Raw genomic sequence first — 23,069 nt, 5'->3', positions numbered from 1 at the left:
TTGTGCTTCCTAGCACTTCACAATCCTCTATTTTAAGCCCTTAATCACATTCTGTTTCGTGTGAGATTAGTGATGTATGCTGAAGTATGTTACGTAAGCTCCTTGAGATTAAATCTGCTCATCAATGTGAACATTCCTAATGATATATCATCAGTGTCTTGCATACAGACAGTTCTTGTAACATACCTCCTCCCCCCTTTTTTAAAGTTTATTTTTTTATTGAAGGATAATTGTTTTGAAGAATTTTGTTGTTTTCTGTCAAAGCTCAATGTGAATCAGCCATAGGTATACATATGTCCCCTCCCTTTTGAACCTCTCTCCCATCTTCCTCCCCATCCCACCCCTCTAGGTTGATACAGGGCCCCTCTTTGAGTTTCCTGAACCACACAGCAAATTCCCATTGGCTATCTATTTTACATATGGTAATGTAAGGTTCCATGTTACTCTTTCCATACATCTCACCCTCTCCTCCCCTCTCCCCATGTCCATAAGTCTATTTTCTATGTTTATTTCTCCATTGCTACCCTGTAAATAAGTTCTTCAGTACCATTTTTCTAGATTGCATACATGTGCGTTAGAATATGATACTTACCTTTCTCTTTCTGACTTACTTCACTCTGTATAATAGGTTCTAGGTTCATCCCACCTCATTAGGGTTAACTTATATGTGTACCTTTTTACAGCTGAGTAGTATTCCATTGTGTATATGCACCACAACTTCTTTATCCATTCATCTGTTGGTGGACATCTAGGTTGCTTCCATGTTCTAGATATTGTAAATAGTGCTGCAATGAACAATGGGATACATATGTCTCTTTCAATTTTGGTTTCCTCAGGGTATATACCTAGGAGTGGGATTGCTGGGTCATATGGTGGTTTTTATTCCTAGTTTTTTAAGGAATCGCCATACCATCTTCCATAGTGGCTGTATCAATTTACATTCCCACCAACAGTGCAGGAGCGTTCCCTTTTCTCCACACCCTCTCCAGCATTTATTGTTTGTAGACCTTTTGACTATGGCCATTCTGACTGGTGTGAGGTGATATCTCATTGCAGTGTTGATTTGCATTTCTCTGATAATGAGCTGTGTTGTGCATCTTTTCATGTGTTTGTTAGCCATCTGTATGTCTTCTTTGAACAAGTGTCTGTTTAGGTCTTTTTCCCACTTTTGATTGGGTTGTTTGTTTTTTTGGCACTGAGTTGTATGAGCTGCTTGTATATTTTGGAAATTAATCCTTTGTCAGTTGTTTCATTTGCTATTATTTTCTCCCATTCTGAGGGTTGTCTTTTCACCTTGCTTATAGTTTCCCCTCCTGTACAAAAGCTTTTAAGTTTAATCAGGTCCCACTTGTTTCCTTTTGTTTTTATTTCTGTTACTCTAGGAGGTGGGTCATAGAGGATCTGCTTTGATTTATGTCATTGAGTGTTCTGTCTATGTTTTCCTCTTAGAGTTTTATAGCTTCTGGTCTTACATTTAGATCTTTAGTCCATTTTGAGTTTATTTTTGTGTATGGTGTTAGGAAGTGTTCTAGTTTCATTCTTTTACATGTAGCTGTCCAGTTTTCCCAGCACCATTTAGTGACCAGGCTGTCTTTGCCCCATTGTATATCTTGCCTCCTTTGTCAAAAATAAGGTACCCGTAGGTGCATGGGTTTATTTCTGGGCTTTCTGTCTTGTTCCATTGGCCTATATTTCTGTTTTTGTGCCAGTACCATGCTGTCTTGATGACTGTAGCTTTGTAGTATAATCTGAAGTCAGGAAAGTGATTCCTCTAGCTCCATTCTTCTTTCTCAAGACTGCTTTGGCTATTCGGGGTCTTTTGTGTTTCCATATGAATTGTGAAATTTTTTGTTGTGGTTCTGGAAAAGTGCCATTGGTAATTTGATAGGGATCACAATGAATCTGTAGATCGCATTTGGTAGTATAGTCATTTTCATAATATTAATTTTTCCTACCCAGGGACATGGAATATCCCTCCATCTGTTTATATCTTCTTTGATTTCTTTCATCAGTGTCTTATAATTTTCTGTGTACAGTTCTTTTGTCTCCTTAGGTAAGTTTATTCCTAGATATTTAATTCTTTTTATTGCAATGGTGAATGGGATTAATTCTTAATTTCTCTTTCTAATTTTTCATTGTTAGTCTATAGAAACACCAGTGACTTCTGTGTATTGATTTTATATCCTGCAACTTTACTAAATTCACTGATTAGCTCTAATAATACCTCCTCCCCTTTTAAAAAGAAGATTGTATTGAAATTTGTCTGTGTTAATATAAAACATAAGGAGAGGAATAGAAACTATTGAGATTATGATATTTTTAGTAAAAATTCTGATCAAATAGTCTTTGAAAAAATTTTTTATATATAGCGACTTCAGATATGGCTCAAATGATTGGCAGTGGAAAGTACTGATAGTTTCTTTATGATAAAAATCTTTGATTTCCTAAGACTTACTGCACTATAGTTGTCCGAGAATGTGTGTGCATGTTTATGTGTGGTTAAACGGGGAAGACCTTTGAATTTTCAGTTTAACATCAATGCTAGGATAAAATGTCAACCAAGTAAACACGTAAAACAGCAGCACTGCGTGAACGATTCCATTTCCCCTACAGCTTTCTCAAGTGGTGGCTGTTTTCTTTCCCAAATCCCTTATACTAGTAGGTCTGAAGTGGGTGGAACAGGTGCTTTGTAATATTAACTATATGTATAGACAGCATGGCAGCCCACTCCAGTATTCTTGCCTGGAGAGTCCCGTGGACAGAGGAGTCGCGTGGGCTGCAGCCCACGGGGTAGCAAAGAATTGGACATGACTGGAGCGACTGAGCACAGCAGAGCACGAGAATATAACTTGGACCCTCACTGCCTGGGGAGAGGCTGCCCCGCCCAGAGTTAGCTAATTCCCAGAGCATGCCTTTGATATACAAAACCAAGTAATCCTGAACCCATTCCTACACCCACCTTTCCGTCTGGTTCTTACACTCTAGAAGGCAACACTCCTCTGCCCTAATTATCCCAGACCCAGATACCAGACAACCAGAGACCACGTTTATAGCTCAGAGCCCCCTCTTACCCAAATTATCCAAACTCTTTAGTCCTAAACTTGCTCAGCTGCGTACTTTGCCTCACTCATTCCTTCCTCCCCAAACCACTTTTGCTCTCTCCTTTTGCCTCCAAATCTATCTTATTGCTCAATTCTACCCTTTGAGTGCTTTGCTTCTGACACTTCCAGTCACCAGATGTGTAGTTTTTTCCCCTTTACCAAGCAATTCTTAGGTTCTCCAGATACCAGTTGGATGTCCTACAGATTTAATTCAATTCTGACACTGTCTACCTGGAGATTGTTACCTGTGCTTCTGACCATCTGAATGCAGATTCCTCTGGCCCCTCCCTCAGGTTCAGCTCATTTGCTGGAGCAGCTTGTAGGACTCAGGAAAATATTTCACTTGACATATTATTGGTAAAAACTGAGAAACAGCCAGATGGAGGTGATGCACAGGGCACGGGTTATGGGAAGGAGCTTCTTCCATGCCCTCTCTGGGTTCACTACTCTCCCAGTACCTCCATGTGTCCACCAACCCAGAGGCTCACTGAAACCCATCTAAAGATGCAGTCTTCATTACATAGGCATGATTGATTAGTGTGTGTAAGTAGCTCATTTGTGTCCAAATCTTTGTGACCCCATGGACTGTAGCCGCCCAGCTCCTCTGTCCATGGAATTCTCCAGAGATGAATACTGAAGTGGGTTGCCATTTCATTCTCCAGGGGATCTTCCTGACCCAGGGATCGAATCTGGGTCCCCCACATTGCAGGCAGATTCTTTACCATCTGAACCACCAGAGAAGCCCACTCATTGGTCATTGGTGGTTAATTCAGCCTCTCTCCTCTCCAGAGGTGGAGGGAAGAGCTTAGTTCCAACCTTCAAAGCACTTGGTTGGTTTTCCTGGATTCCAGTGCCCATCCTTATGGGCTTTCTAAAAGACACCTACCTCACTAATTTTAAAGGGGCTTGCTATGATTAATGAAAGACATACATTTCATTTTTATCCTTCTGGAGCTATTTCAGGAACTGGGAATAAAACTAAGTGCTGTAATAAAATTTATTCCCCAACCAGTAATACTGAAGAAGCTAAAGTTGAATGGTTCTATGAAGGCCTACAAGACCTTCTAGAACTAACACCCATAAAAGATGTCCTTTTCATTACAGAGGACTGAAATGCAGAAGTAGGAACTCAGAAAATACCTGGAGTAACAGGCACCTTTGGCCTAAAAGTACAAAATGAAGCAGGGCAAAGGCTAATAAGAGTTTTGCCAAGAGAACGCACTGGTCATAGCAAACACCCTCTTCCAGCAACACAAGAGAAGACTCTACACATGGACATCACCACATGGTCATTACCAAAATCAGATTGATTATATTCTTTGCAGCCAAAGATGGAGAAGCTCTATACAGTCAGCAAAAACAAGACCAGGAGCTGACTGTGACTCAGATCATGAAGTCCTTATTGCAAAATTCAGACTTAAATTGAAGACTGTAGGGAAAACCACTAGACCGTTCAGGTATGACCTAAGTCAAATCCCTTATGATTATACAGTGGAAGTGAGAAAAAGATGCCAGGGATTAGATCTGATAGACAGGGTGCCTGAAGAACTATGGATGGAGATTTGTGACATTATACAGGAGGCAGTGATCAAGACCATCCCCAAGAAAAAGAAATGGAAAAAGGCAAGATGATTGTCTGAGGAGGCCTTACAAATAGCTGTGAAAAGAAGGGAAGCCAAAGACAAAGGAGAAAAGGAAAGATATACCCATTTGAATGCAGAGTTCCAAAGAATAGCCAGGAGAGATAAGAAAGCCTTCCTCAGTGATCAATGCAAAGAAATAGAGGAAAACAATAGAATGGGAAAGAAAATTAGAGATACCAAGGGAACATTTCATGCAAAGATGGGCACAATAAAGGACAGAAATGGTATGGACCTAACAGAAGCAGAACATATTAAGAACAGGTGGCAAGAATACACAGAAGAATGATATAAAAAAGATCTTCATGACCCAGATAACCAAAATGGTGTGATCACTCACCTGGAGCCGGACATCTGGAAAGGGAAGTCAAATGGGCCATAGGACATCACTATGAACAAAGCTAGTGGAAGTGATGGAATTCCAGTTAAGCTATTTCAAATCCTAAAAGATGATGCTGTGAAAGTGCTGCACTCATTATGCTGGCAAATTTGGAAAACTCAGCAGTGGCCACAGGACTGGAAAAGGTCAGTTTTCATTCCAATCCCAAAGACAGGCAATGCCAAAGAATGCTCAAACTACTGCACAGTTGCACTCACCTCACATGCTAGCAAAGTAATGCTCAAAATTCTCCAAGCCAGGCTTCAACAGTATGTGAACTGTGAACTTCCAGATGTTCAAACTGGATTTAGAAAAGGCAGAGGACTCAGAAATCAAATTGCCAACATCCGTTGGATCATCAAAAAAAGAAGAGTTCCAGAAAGACATCTACTTCTGCTTTATTGACTATGCCAAAGCCTTTGACTGTGTGGATCACAACAAACTGGAAAATTCCAGACCACCTGACCTGCCTCCTGAGAAATCTGTATGCAGGTCAAGAAGCCCCAGTTAGAACTGGACACAGAACAACAGACTCGTTCCAAATCGGGAAAGGAGTACCTCAAGCCTGTATATTGTCACCCAGCTTATTTAACTTATATGCAGAGTACATCATGCGAAATGCCGGGCTGGATGAAGCACAAGCTGGAATCAAGATTGCCAGGGGAAATATCAATAACCTCAGATATGCAGATGACACCACCCTTATGGCAGAAAGTGAAGAGGAACTAAAAAGCCTCTTGATGAAAGTGAAAGAGGAGAGTGAAAAAGTTGGCTTAAAGCTCAACATTCAGAAGACGAAGATCATGGCATCTGGTCTCATCACTTCATGGGACATAGATGGGGAAACAGTGGAAACAGTGTCAGACTTTATTTTGGGGGGCTCCAAAATCACTGCAGATGGTGATTGCAGCCATGAAATTAAAAGACCCTTGCTCCTTGGAAGAAAAGTTATAACCAACCTAGATAGCATATTAAAAAGCAGAGACATTACTTTGCCAACAAAGGTCCATCTAGTCAAAGCTATGGCTTTTCCAGTAGTCATGTTTAGATGTGAGAGTTGGACCATAGTGAAGGCTGAGTGCCAAAGAATTGATGCTTTTGAACTGTGGTGTTGGAGAAGACTCTGGAGAGTCCCTTGGACTGCAAGGAGATCCAACCAGTCCATCCTAAAGGAGATCAGTCCTGCATATTCATTGGAAGGACTGATGCTGAAGCTGAAACTCCAATACTTTGGCCACCTGATGTGAAGAACTGACTCATTGGAAAAGACCCTGATGCTGGGAAAGATTGAAGGCAGGAGGAAAAGGGGATGACAGACGATGAGATGGTTGGATGGCATCACTGACTCGATGGACATGAGTTTGAGCAAGCTCTGGGAGTTGGTGATGGACAGGGAAGCCTGTCGTGCTGCAGTCCATGGGGTTGCAAAGAATCAGAAATGACTGAGCAACTGAACTGAACTGAACTGAACTGTAATAAAAGATATCCTATGGCTTTTACATAGGAAGTTAGAAGGGTTTTGGAATCTATGTGCTGGGAATGGTGTACAAAATTAATATTATAAATCACCATGTCACAACACCCCTGTCACTTCCCTGGTGGCTCAGCGGTAAAGAATCCGCCTGCCAATCCAGAAGACAGGGGTTCAATCCCTGATCCAGGAAGATCCCATGTGCCTCGGCACAGCTGAGCCGTGTGCCACAACCACTGGGGCTGAGCTCTAGAGTCCGGGAGCTGCAAGTACTGAACCCACATGCTTAAGAACCCAAACTCTGCCACAAGGGAAGCCACTGTTGTGAGAAGCCCAGGCATAGCAACTAGAGAGTAGCCCTCGCTTCCCTCAACTAGAAAAGGCCCGCGCAGCAACGAAGAACTGGCACAGCCAAAACTAAAATTAATTAAAAAAAAAAACAACACCCCTGTCAAAAATCAGTTGCCTATAAATGTGTGTTCAGTTCAGTTTCATTGATCCATACATCTGTCCTTATGCCAGTACCACACAGTGTTGATGGCTGTAGCTTTGTAGGAAGTTAAGAATTCAGAAAATGTGAATCCTCCAAATTTGTTCTGTTTAAAGATTGTTTTGGCTATCCTAGCATTTCTATTTGAATTTGAGGATTGGTTTGTCAATTTTTGCAGAAAACTAGCTGAATTTTGATAGGTGTTGCACCGAATCCATAGATTAATTCAAAGAGCATTGCCATTTTAAAAATATTAAATTATCAATAGAATGTGTTTCCATTTGTTTAATTGCTTTCAGCATTGTTTTGTAGCTTTCAGCATATAAGACTTGTGCTTTTTGTGAAATATCAAGATATTCCTAAGTATTTTATTTTCTTGATGCTGTTGTAAATGGAGTTATTTTCTAATTTAATTTTGGATTGTTTGTGATTTTTGCACACTGATCTTCTCTTTTATAACTTTGCTGAACTTGTTTAGCAAACAGTTTAGGGATGAATTTCCAACGATTTTCTATGTATATGTTTGCTATTTGTAGTTGAAGATAGCTTTACTTATTCCTTTCCAGTCCAGCTATTTCTTTTTCTTGCTTAGCTGCTCTGGCTAGAATCTCCATTTAAATGTTGAACAGAAGTGGTAAGAGCAGACAGATATCCTTGCTGATCTTAGGAAGAAAGTTTTCAGTTGTTTACCATTAAGTCTGATGTTAGCTGTGGGTTTTTCATATGTATGCTTTATCAGGTTGAGAATGTTTCCCTCCATTCCTAGTTTGCTGAAAGTTTTATTATGACAGGGTGTTGGATTTTGTCAATATACAGTTTTAGGGGACATAAACATTCACAGTAGAGCATATGGCGTATAACATTGATTTTCATATGTTTAATTACCGTTGCATTCCTAAAATAAAGCCCAGTTGGTCATGATGTATAATTCATTTTATATGTTGTTGGATTCACTTTGCTATTATGTTTGAAGATTTTTTCTCTACATTAATAAGAGATACTGGTCTGTAGTTTTCTTGTGATGTCTTTGTCTCCTTTTGAGTCAGGATAGTACTGGCTTCACATAATGAGTTAAGTGTTCTGTCTTATATTTTTTGGAAAAGTTTATAAAGGATTGCCATTAATTAATTTTCTTTCATTTGGTAATGTTCACCAGGGAGGCCACCTGGTCCTGTGTCCTTCTTTGTGAGAAGTTTTTGAATACTAATTCAATTTCTTGTTATTTGTCTATTCGGATACTCTTTCTTCTTAAATTAAGTTTCATAGTGTGTGTCCTTCCTAGGAATTGTCCATTTCATTTAGGTTATATAATTTGTTGGCAATTATACATTCCTTTTTAACATTTTTTTTTATAGACTACTTTTCAAACTTCCTGCTATTTTAGATGGACCTTTCTTTAGTTAGTGTAGTTTAAGAAGATTTTCCAACTATGTGGCTATTATCTATGAAAGCCACACATTGGGAAACTAGGTTTTAAGAATAACCAACATTATTTTTATTAATATTTTGCATTTTTGTCTTTTAGGGTTGTATACTCATCAAACAGAAATATAAAAAACTACGAAGAAGAAATTCTTAGGAAAAAGATAGTGGAAAGTGGAGTACCACAAAAGAAATGTGACTTCAGTGTTGGAAATTGTACTGACAATGATAGAAGGTTATCTGTAGAGTTCTTAAGTAAAAGATCATCTGATAATTCTCTTCTGAAACATGAAATTCCAAAAGATATCAGCAGCAAAGAGGAAAATGTAATTTCTACTGGTGAGGTATTTTTGTGGATTTTTATAAAATTTTATAGCCATGAAAGTAATTATATTCTAAACACTTAGAGAAAAACATATTTCAAAAATCATCTCTATTGAACTTTTTTTTATAAGTAGATGAAAGTCAGTATAAATGAAAGTAAATAATTTATGAGTAAATGGAAATAATAATATGGCCTACTCCCATTTTTCCCAAGTAGTTAGAGATAAAGTTATTATTAATAAATATAGACATAATTCACAATTTTCCTTATAAGCTTCTATATATTTTCATTCTTATTCTAATCTATACCAGCAAAAGCTTTAGCAAACTGTAGAATCAGTTCTAACACAATATATGCATTCCTTAAAAAACCTGCACACAAAAATCACCAATACATTTTGTCATGACATAAAGTCACTGAAACTTTTGTCATGACACATTTTTAAAAGATAGGAACCTAATAACAGTGGCATAGTTCTATCCATATTAAATGGTTCAGCAGTACATAAATACTACAATAAATATGGCATTTAACCTTGAAAAAGAGCTCTAGTTTGTTTGTAGAAGTGGGTGTCAAAAGGGTTGCAGCTTGTGAATTACTGTGAATTGGTGAAAGGAGGATGTTAAGGGTGTAGATATAGATACAGTAGATATTCCAACAGGAGACTCAAGAGCCTTGAATAAGAGAACAAACTGTTTATTACTTACAGAGCATCTCAGAACCACTTCCCAGCCCTCAGTCCCCATGAGGGCTTAATGTTACCTGCTGTCCACATGCAATGGGGTTGCACCATAGGAGGGGAACACCAACTTCATGAGACTTTTATAGGCTGCTGGCAGACCTGCTCATCCACCTCCAAGAGGGAGGGACCTTTTCTTTGAACGGTAGATAAATCTTCTCTGGTGAAGGGAAGGTAGGAGTGTCAGGAGATGATTTTGAGGAGAGGATAGTCTCTGAATCTTTCTGGAGCATCTCATTATCTCTTAACTTCCAAGATGTGTTTCTCGTTTAATCGCCCTTTATCCAAATTTGCCAGTGCTCTGCTCAGAACGGACAGACCATACAAAAACACAAAAATATTCATAGAAAATGGTCTCCAAGCAGTTGTTATCTGAAATCAGATGGAAATTTGTAACACCAGAAATGAGTAGGCATGGGTGAACTGAGGTTTCTGTAGGTGTTTTAGGTATTTATGTTTTATGTATATTCTTTCCTGGCTCAGTCCAACTGGGTACAGTTCCTTGCATTGACTTAGTATTTCTCATGGATTACCTTTCACCTAAGGAAAGGAAAAATTCCCATTATGCAAAAATTGTTCCCTAATATGTCAGTTGTGTTGGATCAAACTCATTTTCAAAACATGTGTTATAGTTGAATTGACTGTACGTGATAGTATCTGCTAACTAAAGGATTTTTATTACTGATGTTTAGTGCAGCAACAATAAAAAGAAGCAAACAGATTTAAGCTCAGTTAGCTTTCTCTTATATATGTTCACCATATTGTATTATGGTAAATGCATGCATGTATCTTCTAGGCTTGAGATAGATCTGTTCACTTTTTAAACTATCTCATTTAGTCTCAGCCCTACAAAGAAAGTGGTTACAGACTGATTTTATAGATGAGGACAATAAGGCTCAGAGAGTGTAAGGGACTTTCCAAGACCACACAGATGGAGCAGTTGACCGAGCGAATATTCGATACCCATTTTTCTTGCCTCTAGTCTAGAACTCTGCCATGGGCCCACAATAGCCGATTAAAGTGTAAATAGAAAGAGTTCATTTACCCCTCAACCCCTTGCCTTTTTCTATTTTCTCCTCCATCACTCCATGGAAATATCACCCCCCCCCATGTTGACCAGTTTTATAGACACTTGTTTGTCCACATCTTAGAAAGTCCTTTGCCATCCTCTATACTGTCAGTGCCACCCTCCTTGAAACTCCCTCTGTCTTCTCTGACACTGTGCTGTCTGGATTTTCCCTCTCAGTCCCTGCTCAGTCTCCTTCACTGGCACTTCCTCTTTAATTTTTTTTTTTTGAGCTTCATATCCAACCACTGACCAGACATATCTGTCTTAACTATACCTCTAAATATAAATATCTCAAAATTTAACCCATGTCAGACTGATCTAATCACCTGTCTTTCCCAGCCTACTCTTCTCTTAAATACTGCATAGTGTGAGTTATATTAATTATATTACTATCTTTCTTTCTTCCTTATTTTTTTTTTTTTGAGTCTTTCTTCCTTATTTTTTTAATTCACTCTTTTATTTATTTATTTTAGACCTCACCATGTGACATTCAGGATCTTTGTTCCCAGCCCAGGGATCAAATTCATGTGTTATATTGTTTCCCACACTTCTACCAACCCAAATTTTGCATTAGAAAAATGTATATAAAATATTTGTTAATGTTGCAGGCTTTATGGTCATATTTTTTTGCCTTTTCATGCTGTTCATGGTATTCTCAAGTCAAGAATGCTGAAGTGGTTTGCCATTACCTTCTCCAGGATGTCATATACCTTCCAGTTATATTCATTTACTGATGCTTTGGCTTATAGGACTAAAAGTTAGTAAACAAGACTGATATTTCCAGAAAACATTTTAATGGCATTGGAAGTTTTATAATTCCTCCCTGTTATTGCACTGTAAGTATTAAAGGGGGGTAGATTCTGCCACCACAAATATGCGTCTTTGGCATAAGGTTTATCGTGCCCCCTGCAGTGGAATCATGGAGTCCTAGCCACTGGACTGCCAGGGAATTCCCTGTATTAACTATCTTTCTTCTCAGTTACTCTTTTACCCTTCATTCAGTTCATGAGCACATCTGTTAATTGGCCTCCTAAATATTCTTAAATGCTTCTCTCTTTTATCCTCCTGCCATTTCTTTATTTCAGTAAGTTGCTGTTTTCCTTGAGTATTTGAACCTCGTCTGGTCACCAGCCTTCTTGTGCCACCCTCCATTTCTATTGTATAGAACAAAATTTGTTCATTGCAAGTCTGACCATGGCACTTGCCTTACTACAATTCTTTTGTAGTCTCCCACAGCCTTAATATAAATGCCAGCTTCTTTCCCATGGTGTAAGGGGATTTGGGGAACTGACTGCCGCCCAATACCCTGCTGCCTCCTGTCTTCACAACCGCTCACACCTGCTGAGCTCTGCTCTTACTGACTTGGCATTTCATTTGAAATAACTGTATTTTGTCACTTCTGTGCTTTTGTACTTGCTATTTGTTCCTGCAGTGCCATTCTAATCATCACATTATTCAAATACCAACTTTTGAAGATTTTATATTGAACAAAACAGATAGTGTTACTGTCCTGCAGTTTAGTAGGAGGTATAATCAGGTTGGTTATGTACCAAGTGTGTTAAGGACTCAAACAGGGCACATTAACCTAGACTTAGGCCTTCAGAAAAAACTACATGGAAGGAATAATAAGCCTTCAGAGAAAGCTGCATGGAAGGAATAATATCTGAACTGAATCCTGAAGAAAAAGTAGATGTTGACCAGACATAGAGAGTTTAGGGAAGAAGTATTCCAGGCAAAGGAAACAATACTCCTGGAGGCAAGGAACCAGGCACATAGCAAATTTAGAACACTACACGTGGTTTGTTGTGGGTGTAGGGTGAAGGAGGGGATAAGAATGGTCACAGTAAGGGATGAACCTGGATATGTAAGCAGAAGACAGACAATGAAGAGCCTTATTATATAAAGGATGACTTTATATTTTGTGGTCCAAACAAGGATTCTTTTGAAAGAGTAAAAAAGAAAAATTATCATTGCTGTTGAATATTATTCTGGGGCAACAGGCATTAAACTGGACTGCCCCAGGCAAACCAAGAGATAAGGTGGCCTTATTCATAAGCTCTTTTAAGGCATTTAAGTGGTACTATTTTGCAGGCTTAAAGAGTATGAACCGAGCAAGTTTAAGGTAGAATGGAATGATGACTTCAGATTGGGGAACAGTTTTGGGTTTCTGTAATTGTGTGTGTTGTTGTTTTCCTTTTCTGGGTACCACTTCTGACTCCAAATGTGTGTGGTTTTTTTTTCCCCACACATAAACCAATTCTCCTAACACCAGCTGGGCATCCAACAGTTATTCTAATGGTAACTATCCAGAGTTAGCAACAGATAAATCCCACAGGTTAAGGGCCTAGTCCTGTAATATTCTCCCCACTTCAGATGTTAAATGCAAGCCAGGCGCCTAGGCTACTGTTGGGGAGGAAAGAGTTCTTTCTACCCTCTTAGGTTCTGTGACTGGATTAAGAATTAAATTGAAATAAGACAGATTAACAGGAGGGGGGAGAAAATGGTTTTCATCACTTATTTTTGCACCAGGAGTTTCACAAAAAAAAAGGAGATTCAAGAAGATGGCTAGATAATCGAGGATGGTATATCATCTTGACCTTCCCTGGTGGGTCAGCAGTAAAGAATCCTACTGCATGAATCCACCTGCAGTGTAGGAGACGTGGGTTCGATCCCTGAGTCAGGAAGATCCCCTGGAGAAGGAAATTGCAACCCACTCCAGTATTCTTATCCTGGAAATCCCATGGACAAAGGAGCCTGGTGGTCTACAGTCCACGGGGTTACAAAAAGAATTGGACGCAATTTATCGACTAAACAACAAAATATCATCTTAGGCTAAGTGAAAGAAAGGCATTCTGTGCTACTAGATGGTGGAGGCAAGTTATGGGAAGGTGAGGGGATAAAATACATGGTGAATAAGGGTTGTCTTGTTACACAGATAATAGTCAAGTGAAGAGAATAGTTTCTTCCTAAGAAGGAGAAAGCTTTTGCACTTGGAAATTTCCTTTACAAAAGGGAAATTTTTTACTTTTATTTTTAGGCAGTTGGGGGCTGTAAATAGCTTTCCCAGCATCTGCTCCTTCTCAAGTACCTTTAGCTCAAAATAATCCTCATGCCAGAGTGGCATGTTTTGGGGTGACATATCCCCATTACTACCCACGCTTGTGCCCAGCGACTACAAATTCCGGAGTTCTCATGACCACCCTCCTCCAAAGTTCAGTAATTTGCTAGAATGACTCACAGAACTCAGGAACACATTTCACTTATATTTACCTATCTATTATAAAAGATATAATTTAGGAGCAGCCAAATGGAAAAGATACAGGGCTAGGTATGTGGGTTGGGTGAGAAGGGAAGGTACACAGAACAGATATCCATGCCCTCTCAGGGTATGCCATCGCTTCAAAAGTCAGTGTGTTCACCAACCCAGTAGTTTTCTGAGTCTTATTGTTCAAGAATTTTTATAATTCAGTCTATAGCACCCTCTCCCTCCCTAGAGGTAGGGGGAAGGGCCTGAAACTTCCCCCTCTCTAATGACATATTTGTCCTTTCTGGTGACCAGCCCCCATCCTGAAGCTCTTTAGGGACCTTAACCCAAAGTCACCTCACTAGCATTCTGGTTTCTAAATATATAAATCTGTAAATTGGTTACTGGGAATCTGTTCCCAGGGACCCATCCTCACCAGTTATACTAACAAAAATTTCCAGACTGATAGAGCTATAATATACAATGTAGTATTTTTCTTTATATATATATATATATGTTTTATATTTCACTTCCCAATGCCTAAATTGTGGACCTTTGGAAGTAGAGGTAGTTCTTAAAATATTTTCTATAACTCTCTATACTATATACAGTACTAGACTCATAATAAGTACTCTATAAGTCCCATTGATTTTAGTTGAATTTCTGTTGGTTCACAGATCATCCTAGCTGTAAATCCATGAACAGAAACAGGAAGAAACTAAAGTGATAAAAAAGATATCAAACTTGGGAAATTTTTTAACTTTTAAGTCAGATGTTTGTGAAGTGGCTTCAATTTTGGTGTATAATTTGTAATAATATTACTATATTTAAATGTGTATCTATATTTAAAGGTATATCTATATTTAAGTATAAGTAGAAATATATATTTCAGAGCAGAAAGAATTGATGATTTTAAAGTTTCATTTTACTTTGAATTTACCACTTAAATATTTCAGTCACTGTTATTTTGTTTCAGTAACTAATCAGGATAACCATGTGAAAAAACATTTTGCTAGTATTAGAATACAATGGACATGAGTTTGAGCTAACTCCGGGAGATAGTGAAGGACAGCCTGGTGTGCTGCACAGTCCATGGGGTTGCAGAGTTGGACACAACTGAGTGACTGAGCAACAACAAGAATACAAAATTTTGAAATATATATACTATTAAAGAAACTATTTTTGTCTTGTTTTTCTCTTTTAAAGATATTTATGACTTGGAACCTGCATCTGAATTAGGAGAAGATTTGTTGAAGCTTTACGTGAAGCACTGTTGCCCAGATATTGATATTTATGTTGATGGAAAAAGTTTTAAAGCTCACAGGTAAATAGGCATGTGATTAATTTGGTGTTCTGGTTGTGACAGAAAAGTCAAAGGGTAGCTGTCTTTTTCTAGCACAGTGGTTTTCAAGATCTGATTCACATAGGCTGCAGAGGTTCCATGGTGATGCCTCAGGAGGTCTCTGACGGGAAGAGTTTGTACCATAGACAGGATTTTCTATCTGCAGTTTCACACATGCACAGATGACCCACTGAGACATGTGCACGCGCTCAGCTAGAGCAGATCTGTGCTGTGCATTGGGCATGAACCTAAGATTTCATTAGAAGAAAATATACTGTTGCCTAAAATAGATTTGAAAGCCACTGAAAATGTCATTAAATGCAGTTTTTAATTTCATAGTCATTATGGTATTGAAAATGATTATTTCTACATGAATGACATGTATTTTCTCTGAATGCATTTTGGCTCAAAGTCTTTAATTCTAAATAGATGATTCTCATGAATAGCATTGATTAGGAGGTTTAATTTTTCAGTGTACTTTTTAAAAACCATTATTCTGCTGTAGAATTGGGTTGCTTAGGCATTCCAGGCTTTTAGAGTTTAAATTAAAGCCTGCTGCCTGTTTAGGTCAGGCTCTTTTTTTGTAAGTAACTAAAATCTGCTTAAAGAAAGAAAAGATGTTAATAAGAAATAGAGATTTTTTTTCTTGGAGCTCAAGGGGAAGAGGTACAGCTGGGCCTCACAACAGACTAGAATTGGAAAGCTGAGGAACCCAGAGTTATCCTCCCTGCCTGTTTGTGTTTCAAATAGAATGTTAAGTTATTCTGGTACTGCGGAAGAGGAAGAAACGGACTATTTTTGCAGAAGCTAGAAGCAGTCTTGTAGGTTCAAGGGTGCACAGCCCTTAATAAAGTTAGCAGTGGGTTTAGATTACAGAAATCCAAGCCAAACAGTAGCAATGTTTTGTATTCTCATACTGGTTTTGCTACTTAATTGACTGAAGTACATTGCTGAACTCTTAAGACTGCCAGTTTCCATCAGACTGCCATTCAGAATTTGGACTTTTCTTCCTGAGAACATATGTTTTGTAAATATATATACACATTTTCCTATTTTTTACGAAATCCCCATTATGTATAGTAAAATACAGAGTGTGATAGAGATTTATTTATATATTTTCCATATTATGGATCTGTATTTTCCATATTTGGGAATATAAGTATACATATTCCCAAATGGTATGTGTGCGTGCCTTTCTTTCTTCTTGGTTAGTGTGGGGGGACAACACAATTTTCCTTTTAAAATTAATTCACTGTGAGTTTATTTTATGGCAGATCTTTCTTGAAACTTCTGGAGCCCTAGGACTGTTGTTGTCATACGGGGAAAGCAGGACTCTGACCATTCACAGTGTGTTTCCCAACAGTGTCTGTATTTGGCTTCTTCCTGTGTACTGCCTGACACTGGACTGTTTTACGAGCTGGATCTAGAGTATTAGCTTTGTATTTTAGGACAGCTCTTGCTACCTTTCTGGCTTATTTTGTTCACCTAGCGATAAAAAAGAAATTTATATTAACTAGAAAGGCGATTTCCTGAGGATAGGTTTCAAGAAGATCTGGCTCAAGTTTTCTTACTTTGTTGGTACCCTTTTATGAATTAAAGTGGCAGATTCTAAATCCCAAGGTTACCTTCCTATTCCAAACTTGAACGTTTTTCTGTTTGTACCTACAATTTTATTATTCAGTTCAAAGATTATTATGTCAATAGTTCAGAAAACACAGGCATACTTCGTTTTCCTTTATTGCACTTTGCAGATAATTGCATTTTTTACGGCTTGAAGATACGTGGCACGTCTGCATCAAGCAAGGCTGTCAGCACTATTTCCCCAACAGCATTGGCTCACTTCATGACTCTTGTGTCACCATTTTAGTAATTCTCACAACATTTCAGACTTTTGCTTGATCCACAGCCCAATACCTGGAGTCCTTTATTTGCTGCAAGATGATCTGATGCCAGTCACTTGCTTGTGGTGGCACAACTAAGCTGAAGAAGTCTTTTATAACTGGGTAATTAAGAGTGTGTGGACTGTGTTGGAACCTGTCTGCCTGGGTTTGAATTCCAGCTTCACCATCTTTAGCTGTATGAGTTTGGGGAAGTTATTTAATAATTCTGTGTTTTAGCATCCTCATCAAAGATGGAGATTATAATAGTACCCATCTTAGAGAGTTATTACTAGGTTTCCCTGGTGGCTCAGTGGTAAAGAATCTGCCTGCCAATGCAGGAGACTCAGGTTCGATCTCTGGATCAGAAAGATCCCCTAGAGAAGGAAATGGCAACCCACTCTAGTATTCTTGCTTGGGACATCCCATGGACAGAGGACCCTGGTGGGCTACAGTCCATGGGGTCACAAAAGAGTCGGGCATGACTTGCAACTAAACAACAACAGCATATAGGGTTATTATGGTGATTAAATTACTAAAAGTGTTTAAAGTACTTTGAACAATGCCTGGCACATAGTAAGTACCATGTAAGTGTTTGCTGTCATCATCCAGGTAATAGGCCTTTGAAAAGAGCTTTTGTGTAGATGGTAGCAACAGCTTGAGTGTCCTTTATTTATGTGGGACATGCAGAGAAAGGTGATTTGAATCACTTGCATTTCTCCCCTATCCAAGGGGCAAAGGGGTAGCAGTAGGCTTCCTACACTGTTCTCTCTACACAGGCCTTACCCTCACCACAGTGTTACTTCTCCACCCTTCCCCTGTCTTAGTTCTTGCTCCCCAAAGGAGATGAGAGCTTTTTCTCCTGCTCAAAGGAGAAAAAGAGAGCTCTGTTTATTTGCCGGCAGAGAGGTTATAGTAAAAGGACTCATTAGAGTTCACGGATTCCCATTTGTTAGTTACTGCTTTTCTGAGTGTTGCTTCCTGAAGTACTACAACACATCACTCCTGTTGTGGATCTCTGTAACATCACTTTTCTGCCTGAATTGCTCTCAGTCCCCAGATGAATACCATCTGTGTATACTCTCTACTTGTGTTTCCTCCTGTCATTTTTAGCCTACCTCAAGGTATCTACCTGATCTCTCATTTTATAGTGTTAATTATTATCCTGTTATTTTCTTAATGAAATTTAATCTATGTTTTTAAACTAATTTATTTGTTGTGCTTCAGTATTCCATAATTAAGATTCTCTCATATTACTTTATTGAAAAAGCAGGGCAGTGATTCCTAATTTTAGCTTTCTAACACTTAAGATCCTATATCCCTTCCAAATACCTTTTTTATTTTTTTCTTCAGTGCCTGATATTGTACCATCAGACTTTCATTTATGGGGTTAAGATGCTGTCAAATTTCCCCTTAAAATGTAGATTCTCTAGGGCTTCTCTGGTGGGTCAGTGTTGAAGGCTCCACCTGCCAGTGCAGGGGACACAGGTTCGATCCTTGGTCCAGGAAGATCCCACATGCCATGGAGCAGCTGAGCCCATACACCGCAATTGTTGAACTTGTGCTCTAGTGCCTGGAGCCGCAACTACTGAAATCCTTGTGTCCGAGAGCCCATGCTCCACAAGAGAAGCCACCACAATGAGAAGCCAGCACACTGCAAGTGGAGAGTAGCCTGCTCACCACACCTAGAGAAAAGCCTGTGCAGCAACTAAGACCTAAGGACAGCCAAAAGTAAATAAAATTTTTTTTTATTGTTTTTAATGCAGATTGTCTGAAACTACAATTTAATAAGTCAGCACTGACTTAGGAGATCAGTGTCCTTCAGTCAGTTCTGGACACTAGCGTCACTCAGTCGTGTCTGACTTTTTTCAACCCCATGGACTGTAGCATGCCAGGCTTCTCTGTCCATCGTAACTCCCAGAGCTTCCTCAGGCTCATGTCCATTGAGTCGGTGATGCCATCCAACCACCTCAATAGCTGTCATCTCCTTCTCCTGCCTTCAGTCTTTCCCAGCATCAGGGTCTTTTCCAGTGAGTCAGTTCTTCACATCAGGTGGCTAAATTATTGGAGTTTCAGCTTCAACATCAGTCCTTCCAATGAATATTCAGGACTGATTTCCTTTAGGATTGACTGGTCTGATCTCCTTGCAGTCCAAGGGAATCTCAAGAGTCTTCTCAAACACTACTGTTCAAAAGCATCAATTCTTTGGCACTCAGCTTTCTTTATAGTCCAACTCTCACATCCATACATGAGTACTGGAAAAACCATAGCTTTGACTAGACAGACCTTTGTTTGCAAAGTAATGTCTCTGCTTTTTAATAAGGTTGGTCATAGCTTTTTTTCCAAGGAGCAAGCGTCTTTTAATTTCATGGCTGCAGTCACCATCTGCAGTGATTTTGGAGCCCAAGAAAATAAAGTTTGTCACTGTTGCCATTATTTCTCCATCTATTTGCCATGAAGTGATGGGACCAGATGCCATGATCTTGGGTTTTTGAATGTTGAGTTTTAAGCCAGCCTTTTCACTCTCCTCTTTCACTTTCATCAAGAGGCTCTTTAGTTCCTCTTCACTTTCTGCCATAAGGGTTGTGTCATCTGCATATCTGAAGTTATTGATATTTCTCCCAGCAATCTTGATTCTAGCTTGTGCTTCATCCAGCCTGGCATTTCACATGATGTACTCTGCATATAAGTTAAATAAGCAGGGTGACAGTATACATCCTTGACATACTCCTTTCCGAATTTGGAACCAGTCTGTTGTTTCATGTCCATTTCTAACTGTTGCTTCTTGACCTGCATACAGATTTCTCAGGAGGCAGGTCAGATGGTCTGGTATTCCCATCTCTTGAAGAGTTTTCCACAGTTTGTTGTGATCCACGCAGTCAAAGACTTTGGTGTAATCAATAAAGCAGAAGTAGATGTTTTTCTGGAACTCTTGTTTTTTCAGTGATCCAACAGATGTTGGAAAGATCTGGTTCCTCTGCCTTTTCTAATTCCATCTTGAACATCTGGAAGTTCACAATTCATATACTGTTGAAACCTGGCTTGGAGAATTTTGAGCATTACTTTGCTGGTGTATGAGATGAGTGCAATCATGTGGTAGTTTGAACATTCTTTGGCATTGCCCTTCTTTGGGTTTGGAATGAAGACTGACCTTTTCCAGTCCTGTGACCACTGCTGAGTTTTCCCGATTTGCTGACATATTGAGTGCAACACTGTAATAGCATCATCTTTTAGGACCCTTAGTCTATGCAGTATTAATTATTATAGACCTGTGTGTGCATGCTAAGTTGCTTCAATCCTGTCTGACTGTTTGCGGCCCTGTGGGCTGTAACCCACTGGGCTCCTCTGTCCAACGGATCCTCCAGGCAAGCATGTTGGAGTGGGTTGCCATTGCCTCTTCCAGGGGATCTTCCCAATGCAGGGATCGAACCCTCATCTCTTTATGTTTCCTGCATTGGCAGGTGGGTTCTTTACTACTAGCGCCACTTGGAACCCCAGTCTGACTAATTAGCTATATAATCCTGAGTTGTTGTTTAGTCACTAAGTTGTGTCTGACTCCTTTGCGACCCCATGGACTGTAGCCCACCAGGGTCCTCTGTCCTTGGAATTTCCCAGGCAAGAATACTGGAGTGAGTTGCCATATCCTTCCCCAAGGGATCTTCCTGACCCAGGGATCAAACCTGAGTCTCCTGCATTGGCAGGTGGATTCTTTACCACTGAGCCACAAGGAAGCCCATATTCTTGAGTACATCAGCTGAAAACTTTTTTCAGAAGTATACACTTTAGTAGTTCAGAAGTTAATCTTTCTGAGTTTTGATTGCACCATTTATTAATTGTTGAGAAGTTACTTAATCTCTCAAAGTCTCAAATTCTCTATCTGTAAAAGAAATAATGATAGTAATTATAGCATAGGATGGCAGTGAGGATTGAATTAGGTAATGTACATAAAGTACTTAGCATGGTACTATGGCACATTGAAGCATTCAGTAAACATTAATTGCTAAAAGTATGTATTAGATATCTGGGAGGCAGGCATTTTGTTGTCTGTTTGGAGGTTGGCAAACTGTGGCCCAACCTAAAGAATAATATGCAAAAGGGACCTGAAAAACCTAATATACTTAAATTTTTATTTACTATCTGGCCCTTTGCAGAAAAAGTTTGCTGTTCCCTCTCTTACTAGGATTGCCAGGGAGCATTAATGAAATAATTATAATAAAATTCCAAATTATCATGCAGTAAAGTGGGTTATGAATCTCTCAATATTAATTACTTTATTAATGATAAATTGTCAGCCCTAGCCTCTTAAAAGGTTTAAAATAATAAATTAGATGTGGGAACAATAGAGAGAAAAGAGGTGAGATTCTTTAGTACCATGGGCCTTTGAGAGAGGCTGCAGTGGGGAACCATAGCCAAAGAGAGTGGATGCCTAAAAGGAAAGAAGTCACCTAGAGTAGAAGCTCCTTAATTGAACTTGACTAAACCTGCTGTTCGCATGGTCTCTGCAGAACATGCTGACATGGTAGGCAGAACTCTCAAGACTACGATGCCATTCTCTAGTATATCTGTAACATTTCCATTCCTATCATTGAGTTTGTGTCTCTTGAGTCGCTTGGGTTTATTCCCAAACCTGTTTGATGCCATTTGAATTTCTTATTTTGATAGCATGACTTAATGATGTATCATATAAACCAATGATACATGAAATATAAAAGAATTGTTGTTCCAGTGAAAACTAAAGTGAATGTTTTGGAAAGCTTAATAAGGGAGAGGCATTTAAAAAATTGTTACTGAATTCAGTTTAGATGAAACAATACAAAAACTTGAGGGGAAATTATAAAAATCTTAAATGCTTCTATACTTCAGATTGCTTCATACAAGTTTTAAATTTCTTCATTTTAGAGAAGCTTGAATTAGAAATCATAGACAAGGTGTATAGGTGTAGTTTTTGCAAGACATCGGAGGCTCCAATCAGCGAATTCATACTAAAAAAAAAAAAAGATTGGCTTTAGGGTCAAAGATTTGTGAATGAATACATACTTATTTTCTAAGTTAGAATAAATGATTATTGTATAGACAAATCATTTTAAAAATTCTCTCCTAATTTTTTGATTAACCAGACAACTATCAGTCTTCATTGTACTAGATAACAAGGCATCCACTCTTATTTTTACAACTCATTTTTTAAACTTAGGTAATCCTATGAAAGCTGTAGTCAGTGTGTGTTAAGATGAATGTCTCAAGAGAAAGCTGACTTACCATTTTTAAAGTTTACATTCTCTAAAATATTTGCAGAGCTTCATGGGTGATAGTGACAGCTCCAAAAGTTTGGATTCACTGATGTGGGTTTAACCCTTATTCGGTTATGTGGAACTGATGGGGGGGAAAAATACACACACACACACACACACACACACACACACACACACATTCTTGGAGTAAGACTACTTGAAAAATAGTCCTAGTGAAAAATTCTTTATTTAGAGTTTCTCTGAGTAATCCAGGCCATTATTATGCCTGGAGTAGTGAGTCTGGTTGAGCTAACATCAAGAAGTATTGAATAGCAATGCACTATAAAGCAAGAGTAAGTGGGAAATTAGGGCACCTCTACAGAGCCAGAAGCAGCCTTGTCAGTTGAGATTACATTTAGTCAAAAGGAAAAAATAGTTTTTGGTGTGTTGGAAAATAAAAAATCTGTTAAAGATTTTAACACACCTATCTACAACATATATTTTTTTTAAACTGAGGCTTGAATCCAATTAAATAGGAATGTTTTCATAAGTTTCTCTCTTAAGAACAGTCACTCTTAGTCTTACTTAAATGGAAATGGCTAGCATGCAGCATTTAGTTCAAGTCTTCCATATTCTTCACTGACTTTTTTGTGTACTTGTCCTGTTAATTACTGAGAAGAATGTTGATGTCTCCATCTCATCTCTGTTGCCCCCTTCTCCTCCTGCCTTCAATCTTTATACT

At 38.8% G+C, this 23,069-nt stretch overlaps 1 protein-coding gene across 4 annotated transcripts in view; it reads left to right on the top strand.

The window, feature by feature from the left end:
- Positions 1 to 23,069, top strand: part of BTBD8 (BTB domain containing 8) — a 92,884-nt gene that overhangs the window by 14,731 nt on the left and 55,084 nt on the right. For 2 of the 4 annotated variants that reach the window (XM_070467760.1, XM_070467761.1), the window contains exons 3-4: positions 8,607 to 8,842; positions 15,087 to 15,204. In XM_070467760.1, the coding sequence (XP_070323861.1) occupies positions 8,607 to 8,842; positions 15,087 to 15,204 (354 nt within the window). Of the gene's footprint in view, positions 1 to 8,606; positions 8,848 to 15,086; positions 15,205 to 17,207; positions 17,226 to 23,069 lie in introns of those variants that run through there. The other 2 variants (XM_020892918.2, XM_020892919.2) reach the window with 2 other exon arrangements.

Source organism: Odocoileus virginianus, chromosome 5 (assembly GCF_023699985.2).
Source record: "Odocoileus virginianus isolate 20LAN1187 ecotype Illinois chromosome 5, Ovbor_1.2, whole genome shotgun sequence".
Lineage (NCBI taxonomy): Eukaryota > Metazoa > Chordata > Mammalia > Artiodactyla > Cervidae > Odocoileus > Odocoileus virginianus.
Note: the sequence above shows the minus strand (reverse complement) of the source record. Positions and strands in the feature narration are given on the sequence as shown.